At 35.0% G+C, this 10,706-nt stretch overlaps 1 protein-coding gene across 2 annotated transcripts in view; it reads right to left on the bottom strand.

The window, feature by feature from the left end:
* Positions 1–1,944: 1,944 nt before the first annotated feature.
* Positions 1,945–10,706, bottom strand: part of MACC1 (MET transcriptional regulator MACC1) — a 55,784-nt gene continuing 47,022 nt past the window's right edge. Inside the window, exons 5-6 of one of the 2 annotated variants that reach the window (XM_036429223.2) lie at positions 2,928–3,149; positions 1,945–2,234 (exon numbers count right to left, since the gene is read on the bottom strand). In XM_036429223.2, coding sequence (XP_036285116.1) covers positions 2,937–3,149 — 213 coding nt within the window. In that variant the 3' untranslated portion in view covers positions 1,945–2,234; positions 2,928–2,936. Of the gene's footprint in view, positions 2,235–2,927; positions 3,150–3,514; positions 4,357–10,706 lie in introns of those variants that run through there. The other variant, XM_036429226.2, reaches the window with a different exon arrangement.

Genomic DNA, 10,706 nt, shown 5'->3' with positions numbered 1-10,706 from the left:
ACATGAGCACAGTATGAAAATTCAAGTTTTGAAGTTTCCAATTACAGTATTATATGATTGTGAATGTACTTTCTCTGTTGCATTTTCATATCACATATTCAAAGCTGTTTACTAGCGGCAACATTTTTTTAGACCAACGCCACCCATTAATGTAGATCATTCTGCTCCTTCCAGGAAACTAGTCATCCCCCAGTTCAAAACTTCATATGGTATTTTCTACAAAAATGTGTTGTATCCGTTATTGATATGAGCAGTTAATGACCCACTCTGGCAGGCATCTCTTTAACTGGCCTTCATATTAGGGCTTTAACAGAAGGAAGTAGAGGACTGGGGCTAACACAGAAATTATTATGTTGCAAGCTGAGCACTGAATTAAAATCTCATCCTGAGGCATCATTAGAGGGAAAGCCTGAGGAAATGAAAGAACTGTCTGTACTTTTAAACTTCCAAAATACTTGAAGAAGTTTTAGAATAATCATTTTTGATGCTTTTAATGTTATCAAGGATGGGATTTAAGTGCTTTATTAATTCCCTTGATTTGCTGCCAAATATTAAAGGCAATTCATGATTACTGAGTTAATATTTTTGATTATAAAAATCCACTATGAAAAGAAAACTAGAAATGATGTATAAAATATTAGAATGTACTTATAAGAACAGAAAGTTTGGACATGGGTTTAAAATTTATCTGAGAGTATTTATTACAAGGTTTATAAAATATCTTTGTGTCTATTAATATTGGAACTATTGCTTTATCCTTAAGTTACAAAGATTGTGTTTTTCATTTTTTAAACTCTTAAACTTCCCAGCCAAAATCCTAACACACGATGTGACTTATTTCATCTTACTTCCCCAACCAGCTAACAAAATCTCTGTCTTCTCAGACCCTGGAGTCTGGAGGACCCAGTTATTAATTCCTTACTATCCCTTCCTGAAATTCTCTGGTTTGCTGACATGTTAATAAGACCCCGAGAATGTTCTAAAGAAAGCATAATGACCACTCAATGATTGTGTCCTGAACTTCCAAGTCATTTTTTTCCTCTCCCAGAATTTAGTTTCAACTAAAATGAATTCCATCCTCAATGTGTGTATAACTCCTTGGGCAGGCTTTGTTCTGTTATCATCAAATATAAATATAGAAAGCCATAGAGATTGTTCTGAAATCCTAATTCAAGTTACCTTTGCCAGCATACCAAATGCCCCAGGGTGGATGTATTAAAAGCTCTGAAAAGATTCTTCAGCCAAATGGACATGTTTTATTCAGGATCCCCAAACAAAATACTTATTCAGCTCGTCCACATTACCTTTGAAGGTGTGTCATTCTTTCCTTCTCTCCTTCACCCTTTCAGGCATTCCCTGCCTCGCCTGCACTCCCTCCTGCTGGAGGGCTTCAGTGGTCTGAGGAACTCCGTCTTCCACCACCCCCAGACTGGAAGCAATGCCTCCTCCTCCTTCGGGCTCATCAATTCTTCCCCAGGGAAACTCACTTTATCCCTCTGATTCAGATGATGGCCCTCACCTATATCTTTAAGGGTCCTAGCCTCTCTATTGCAGCTATTATTCCAGATGCCATTTACATTTAACTACGTACATTATTATTATTATTATTATTATTATTATCTGTATCCATCACTTGGCAATCCTTATGTCAGAGATCATGCTGGTTTTATTTTCCCATTATTAACCTCAATCCCATTATGTGCCTACCACACACACACAAAAAAAGGAACACTCACTCCATCTGTCAATTGAATGACAATAAATGAATGAGCACCCAAAATATATAAATACTGGCAGGTGGCCAAAGGGTTGAACCCATGAGTAAGCACAGACCATTTCTTCCTGAACTCTGCCAGTAGTTGGCCTTTATACTGGCCCAGATTCCTGAATAATCTTTATAAAACACTGGTACACAAACACACACATGTGTTTGCATGAGCCCAGATTCCTATATAATCTTTATAAAACACTGGTACACAACACACACATGTGTTTCTGTGAGCATGCACACACACAGGTATCAGTGTTTTGGGTGGTTAAGACTATTACATTCAACAGTGATAAAGGAAGGATTTATTAAAAATCTCTGAGACTTAATGAATTATTCAACATTAGGATCCTGAAGAGAGGTCAAGGATTAGCTGGTTCCAAGATGCTGGAGGAAGGTGGTGGAAACCCGTGTCCATGCTTGCAGGCAACAGATTTCTGATAACTCACACATTCCCTTTGGCAGTCTTTCAAGATATGGTGAACAAGAGCAATGAGATTCAATTAGAATGAAATAGCTACCATTTCCCTGTAAGTTTTAATATGCATTTACTATTACATCCTAAATTAAAGAAATAAATAAAGCCATGTTTTTCAGAGAGAAAATCTACTTCACACTAGCTTTTAACCCTGAGCATCCTATCCAGTTCTTAGTTTCTTCATAGGGAAAATGGGAATAATGCTGGCAAACTCCACTGAGAAATAAGAGATCTGATATAGGAAGCCTGCAGCCCTGTGCACAGAGTGTGTGCTTGCTTCTGCTCTCTCCCTGTCTGCCTCCTGGTAAAACTGCATGGTTCACATTGAGAGCTTCTAGCTTAGCTCAGTATCTGGGTGATGTGATTATGCTAATAGTTATTTGTCTTAACTTAAAGAAATTAAAAGTAACTTTGAAAGGGAGAGAGTGTTTTTCTTTCCTTTCTCAACAACAAAGCAACCCAAATTTGCATCTGAAATAGATACAAAAATACATGTCTGGTTATAAAACCATTTTGGATTTTGTGTTCTGCTGTGCTTTCACATGGGAAATATTTTTTCAAGTGGGAAAAATGAAAGTACCATTTTTTTAAGGACTTTCTCTTTCACACACACACACACACACACACACACACACACACACACACATTTTCTCATTATTCTCCTTCCTCCACAAGACATACCCTTCATTTCTATACTTCTTCCGAAGTGCAGAATGCAGTTGCTCTCAGAACCTCTAAAGAATGTACTAGTAGTAAAGCTCCAGTTAAGTCCCGCCATTGTCTGGTCACAGGGTTTTTCATTTTGTCCAAAGCCGCTTGCAGGTCTTGTAACACATCTCTGTAGCTATTTCCGTAGTGAGCACCCCAAGCATAGAGAAAATCATAAGCAGGTTTCCACATCATCTATAAAAGGGAAAAAAATAGACTGGATTAGTATGGAAGGAAAACAGGGAGTAAAATAGATGCCGAAAAGGGTTTAAAAGCCTCCTAGGACTTAAAAGAAAACGAAATAGTAATTATACATGGACTTATTTAATGTCATAGAAAACATGTTTAATAACTATCAGTTTCCTATTATAGCCTCACGACTCTAAACCAAGGACTATAAGCAGGGTCTTATTTCCTCTTGATCCGCCACCTATACATTGCACCTTGCCTTGAGGTGAATATAAAATTATTTATGCAATATTTTGATGATAACATGTTATTGAGACAATCTTTTCATGCTCTGAGACACTTTTAGGCTTAAAATAATAATTCTTTTACTGTTATATGTATCTGTGTTGAGCTTTATGACCACATATCATAAGGAGATGTACAGTATTTCAATGCTTAAAGTCATTTTATTCAAGCAAGTCTATAAAGAAGGGAAAATGTAGCTGCATGACCACGTCAAAGGGAAAGCAAAAATCTAATTAAAAATGTAATTTAATAATACATTTTATGCCCAAAAGAAAGATCAATATTCAACACTTCATTATGCTTTCCCTCATTACCCACCCAAACCAGTGACATCATTGTTTCCATAGAAATAAATGCACGTCAGAGAGGATCTTCATGCACAGGAGAATGTGTAATGGTAACCAGGGCAACCAGGCTGAGAGAGAATAGAGACAAAGGCTGACCAAATAAGACAAATTGTATAATACTCACACACAGAGACACCTTAAAATCAATTTTCTCTAGGAAAACAACAAAATGAACCATCCAGTTATAATTGGAATCTTTGGAAAATAATAAACTTTATTACTTGCTACTTATTTGGGCTCACTAAGCTAATTAATTTGTAATGTTATCACTTGCAAAATGCAGGAACACAGACTGAGCTAAACATTATGCAGAGTTGCTTTCTTAAAATAGGGCTCCCATTGACAGTAATATCAAATAAAGTAGGGCCTTGGGATATAATTGTTCACCCCCCTCTGATATCCCCAATATATGCTACGATGTAAGTTAAAAGAATGAAAGACCTATATAAGGAGTATCATTATGTTTCAAGTCAATCTATACAAAAGGCCATTCATTAGGCTCAAAAGATCATTTGAAGTTATTTGTCCACGCTGGCATTACTTGGGTATCATGAACATCCATATTTTTACAAAATTTAATTCTGCAAAGTACAGAAAGGAAGACAATTATCAACTTAGAAAAATGTGGATAGATTATTTCATCCTGACCTTAATTAAGACTTCTCAAAGTGTAAAAAGACTTCTCAGAGGTCACCTCAATGTCTCTGAAATGCAAGGAGGGATATTGCCCTAAACTCATTGGAGATTCCCTAGAGTCTATGCCCTAAGCGGCCTAGAAACGGATACAATTGCAATGGACTGAAAACACTAGGAAAATGGTAAACTTCATGATCTATACTAAAATATGAGCATATTTTGCATGCTATTTTTTCCTCTTTGCAGCAAACTAGACATGAATATTTCTTCAGTGCTAAATTTGATTTTCTATATCTAATATCATTGGTTGCTTACAACACAGATGAAGAAAAGCACTATTGTAGCACAGATACAATGGAACTATTCAAAATACATTGCCATTCATTGTGTTCTTTTATTTCACTTTTTAAACCAATTAATTATTTCACTTTTTAAACCAAGAATTATCGAATACCTAGCAATGTAAGTGATTTTGTTACACAAAGGGATAAAATTATTACTAAAGTACGGCTCTTGTTTTTAGAAGCTTATAACAGAGAAGGGAGATGGATACTTGAACAAGTAAGTGCCCAATGTATAAAATACAGTTGATAGTTAATAACAACTAAGAAAATGCAAAGATTACTTGAATATTTTAATTCAGTGTGAGATAGAAATGAGAGTTCCATTAACTTAGGACCTCTATGGTGTAACAGAAAGAGAAATGGGTTTTGATGTCATACTACCAAAACCTGCCTTCACATCTGCATTCCATTACCTATTGAATGGGTCAATGTGAGTAAATTGATCAAATTATCTGGTTATTTTAATCCATAAAATATGGGTACTAACTTCCAAGTCTTGTGTTCAAGATACTTCATGAAGTGTCTGGCATATACAATAGTAGGAATGTGAGTACTTTTTGGGTGAGGTCAGGATAAGAAATAAAGGAGGGACTATCTGATGAGCAACTGAAATGTGGAGGTGACCTCCGGAGAGCAGTGGAGGGTTTAGCATCACTCATGATAAAGTAATGATAAAAGGCATGAGACCAGTAGAAAATGCCAAGGAAGAGGATAAAAGGATGAAAAATTTAACTCTCAATTAAATCTATAATTAGGGGCACAGTATGAAATAAAAACAACAAGAAATGAAGAGAAACTGGAGCCAGAACAATAGAAATTGTAACAGGGTGCTACATACTGCAAAAGCCAAGGCCTAACAACATTCCAAAAAAAGATTGGCGGTGGATTGCTGGAGCCAGGTCACACCAGCTCCCCAGAGCCCACTGTTCACACAGCCTCCCAACTCCATGTTCAGTGACATATGGGGACACTAAAATCATCCATGTTGGAGTATCTACACCTTAGAAATTGGCAACAGCTACAATTGAAAAATAGGTTGCTAAACATGTACTAACATGACAATCACTTAGGACATCCCTTTTCTCTTACCTCCTCTGCTACTCCTAACATCGTGTAATGTGGAAACATGAAGGAAAACTGAAAAAAAGTCAGGATCTGGGCAATTAGTCTTTGGAAACTTTGGAGAAGGCAGTTTAAAGAGAGGTGTAGGGAAGACTTCAGGAATGAATAGAGGTCAAGGAACTAAAAGGCAGACAAAAAATGGGTCACATTTGGAATTTGAAAGTTAAAGAGAGACAAAGCTAGAAGGAGAAACAGTGAAAAATAAAAGTATCTTTAAAAGGGAAAATATATAAAAAGTAATATTCTACAATGAAAAGGAAGGTTTGTTTTAAGTCCTAACTTTGCTAGATAGAAATTTTAGGGTTGTTGAGAATTAAAGTGACAGCATATATAAAACACTCAAGAAAAAAAGAGTTAAATTTCTTTAAGTAGAAAACCAAAGGGAAATATTAAAATTATTATAGAGCAAGGGTAGGTAATTAAAGGGCAAGTATCAAGAAAAAATTGAATGGGAATTGGATCAAAAGTAAATGTTTTAGTTATGTATCTTTACACACTGATAAAAAATGTTAAATTTAGGGAACTATGTTTTCTTTTAATAAGCAAATGTCTGTCAGATATGGTAAAAATAACTTTTTCTTTATTGAAATTTGCCTTAACAATGTTTCACAAAGTCCAGCTTTCATCAATGTAATAAACAGTTGTTTATGATATAGATATGACATTCGACCTCAAGCCCTTAAATACTTATATTTTATTTCTTTTGGCATTTCTAATTATCTTATGTCATTTTAGTTTTCTTACTCAGCAAGTAAACATATATTATTAACGGCAAAGACACAAAATGTAACTTGAATGTATTAATTAACTACGGACTTTATAAAGCTATGTTAAAAAATACACACACATCAAGGCCACAAAGAATTCTAAACTGTGTGGTAAATTAAAGAGAAAATGAAATGATTTTCTCTGGAAATGTTTGAATGAATAAAATGAGTAAAATAAACAATATCCTTTCCAAAATAACCTAGTTAAGTCCTCCAAAAGCTGGAAATGAGTGGTGGACTGCCAGGATCTCTTCCAGGTTTATATTATCATCTATCTATTCAGTGGTTTTAAAATAGTTCTTCTGCTCTTGCTCAATGTTATGACTTAAGGGAAAATATTCAGAAACTGCACTAATGCTTTAACAAATCAAAAGGAAAGCGTGCTCCTGAGGATTTGCTTTGGTAGAATTATTCTTAACCACAAAATAATTCCGCTCATCTGTTTCACTTCTGTCACAAATATTGGACCCTCAGTCACCATTCTTACCCCTCTACTCTAGATTTTTAAGTAGTAACTTCATGGTGTTTCCGGTTCATCTTTGAATCAGAAGAGTAAGGCTGATCAAAATGCAGAGTTGTTAATTTCTCATTTCTGTGCTTTGATCTCTTTATGGAGATCATCAATAATCATTTAATCTATCAGAGTTGAGCAGTTTTCCGAAGTCCCAGCATTTGTGTGGGAGGAATATGTGTTGTTTTAGTTTATCTCCTAGGTACTAGAGGACAAAGACAAAGGTAAAGGGGCAATGAAAAAGTGATAAATGAAACAACAAAAGAAAAGAAACCTGGATAGAGATTTTAAAAATGAAGTTTTTCAAATTTAGAGTGCTTATTTCCAGAAGCCAGTAAGATTTTATAAAATAGTCTAGGTAATAAAATGAAACATGGATAAAAGCAATTCAGATTGGAGCATAACAGCTATGTATTTCTTTTGAGCTTGTAAAATATGAATAGCATAAAGGAAGCAATTAGTTTTAACTACCTTTGAATAATTACATTTTACTACATTAAAGGATTAATAATCCACTTACTTTCCTCATAAAACTATAAAAGCAATGTTCCATTTTTAGTACAATTAGTTGCAGAGATATTAAGGCAAATTTGCCTTATTAATGATTATTTATCATTTACAATTTCCAGGTAGTCCTTCTAGCACCTATAATTGGTAAGTTCATAAATGTTGTTGAAGAGGAAGTTGCCATTATCTTCAGAAGAGAATATTAAGGGTCCCTATTTCCTCAGAGGGAAGATGATATTTGCTTAAAACTTGACATAAGATTCTCTTGGAAAAGACTCTAAGTCAACCAAGCTTTGTTTGTTCTAGGAATAACCAACCACTTGGAATGCCAGGGCTTAAAAATGAGCCATAGGAATATGGAAGACCCATGCCTTGTTAGTACATTTGCTCAAAATAGTATAACATCATAAGAAAATGTGCTGGTCAAACCATTCTCACAAATTCCTAGTTAGGAAGATTCCAGGCTGATTCCTTGTCATCCAACCCTCAATCTCCACCACAACTTTATATTAGTGGAAACTCTGAACATCATAGTTTAAAGAAACTGAGCTTCTCTAATCCAATCTTTCAATGTGGAGGTAAATGAGAGAAAATACAGGGTGTGGCAAAGTAGGTTTATAGTTGTAGTATGTGAAACACAGTTTATTCTTGTGTTATTATTTATTAGTTATTGCATTATTTTCCATACAAACATCAGTAAACCTACTTTTGTCCCATCCTGGATAGTGGTAAGAGCTCTGCATTTAAAGAACCACATCATGGGTTTGAATCTAGACTTTTGACTTACTAACTCTAGGATGTTGGATAAGTTTCAAAACATCTCTACACCCTTATTTCCTCCTACTGTAAAATAGGAGGTGGAGAGAAAGGGTTCCCATAGCCATAAAAGCACTGTCAAGTGTACAAAGTAAGCAGTCCTGAAGGGTCCTGGCACATACTAGGTGCTTGATTAATGCTAATTGAAATTTGTACTCGAAATGAAGTTAAATAGCAAAGTCGTGGCCAAACATTTAGAAAAGGAATCCAGGTCACCTAGCCATAAATCTAGGGCCAAATCACTAAGATATTCCCATGAATCTACCTCAGTATTAAAGCAGTTTCAGTAAGTGCTGATTTGTGTCTTATACTTAGGTGGACTTTGGTTTTATGAAATTCATTATTGTTTGTGTTCCTTAATAAATCTTGATATAAAAAATCTAAATCAAGTATTAGTGTCTCAAAATACATTCTAAAATCTCTCCATAATATTTAGCCTAATGTGATTATTATTTCTACTTGATATTCAGAGTGGTAATGAGACATACCATGTATAATTAAATAAAATATCATAGAAATATAATGCTTAGCCCCCTTAATTTTACTTGTGATCTCTTTTTTTCTTTGTTCCATCGTTCCAAATAATGGAGTCTTTTTGGAATTAAAGACTGTAGCAGCAAGATGTAAAGTATTGCAAAAACTAGACAATAGTAATCTAAATATTATGTCACTATGCCAAATCTCTAGTACAAACAGCAAAGATTTAGTGAACTGTTATGTACACTTGTAGGTACATTTCCATATAATACTTTTCCCTTTTTAAGGAAACTGCAAATATATGTCTTACTGAGAAGAACAGCAAACTATAGATTTAAGTGCCATGGCTAGAACTGAACCAGTTCCAGCAGATGCAGACAATGCCACGTGTTTGTAAGCAGAATCTGGGAGTTGCCACGTGAGCCAAAAAAAAACATACGAGTCCAAGGACATTCCTTTTACTTTTTGCAAGAGATATTTTCCAAGGAAGCGAAATGGTGTTAAGCCAGTAAGAAAAAAGCTGATTAGCCAAGACTTTTTCTCATTTGTTTCCATGTATAACCATCCTGCCAGTTTCTCAGAAGACAGCCTTGAAATAACTGCTGACTTTTCCCTTACCTGTGTTCTTTCTATTGTTACTCTCAGCCATTTTACTAAAAATTATCATTCGGTACCTCATTCTCTTTCCAAAATCACTCAACGTCACCCAGTTGCCAAACTCATCTCTGCCTCTTAGTCAAAATAACAGATAATAATGCATTTTGTTATTACAATCTGCAAAGCATTGTCCTAAATATTTCAGGTATATCTTTTAAAAATTTTATTTATTTATTTTAGAGAGAGGGAATGAGGGAGGGAGAGAGAGAGGGAAAGAGAGAGAGGGAGAGAGAGAGAGAGAGAGAGAGAGAGAGAGAGAGAGAGAGAGAGAGAGAACATTGATTTGTTGTTCCCTTATATATGCATTTATTGGTTGATTCTTGTATGTGTCCTGACTGGAAATCTAATCTGTAACCTTGGTGTGTCAGCATGAAGCTCTAACCAACTGTGCTACCTGGCCAGGGCCACATATATTACATATTTTAATCTCTAAACATCTGATGATTAAGAGAGTATTATTTGCCTCAATTAAAAAAGTTGAGTCCTACAAAAATTAAAGAAATTTCCCAAGGTCCTAGAGCTAACAGATGGTAGAGCTACAAGTTGAATCCAGACAAGAAATCTTAACCTCTATGCTGTGCCATTCATTAGAGACTCCTTCCTCCACCATCAAAAGATATATATCTAACCACATATCCCAATAATTATTAGGATAAACTCTACCCTCTAGCCCACATATCTTCCTTAGTGGTCTTAAGAAGTCAATGAAGTCCCCTTCTACTCCTCTCCAATGATTCAACTGCTTCCCATCCTTCAGGATTAGGCTGTGTCCCTCCAACTTTGTTCTTTTCCATTTAGTTAATTCTGAAAGGGATTATAAATAGAGCACAGTGGAAAGGACTGTGCATAAAATACCCGAATTTGAATCCTAATTCTGTCACTTAAGATCCACATTACACTGAATAGTTTACACAAATCCATTCTCTTAGTTTGCATTCCTATAAAAAGCAGATGGTATAATATCTTCCTTATTAAGTTTGCTGAAATAAATGATATTGTAAAGAAAATGTTCATACACTCAGTTCACACATAATAAATTGCACAATTATTATCATTCTTATTCTTAGTTTCACTTTTTAAAGCATCTAATCGTA

The sequence above is a fragment of the Pipistrellus kuhlii genome, unplaced genomic scaffold (genome assembly GCF_014108245.1).
Source record: "Pipistrellus kuhlii isolate mPipKuh1 unplaced genomic scaffold, mPipKuh1.p scaffold_m20_p_10, whole genome shotgun sequence".
Taxonomy (NCBI): domain Eukaryota; kingdom Metazoa; phylum Chordata; class Mammalia; order Chiroptera; family Vespertilionidae; genus Pipistrellus; species Pipistrellus kuhlii.
The sequence above is the reverse complement of the archived record's forward strand: the minus strand, read 5'-3'. Positions and strand labels throughout refer to the sequence as shown.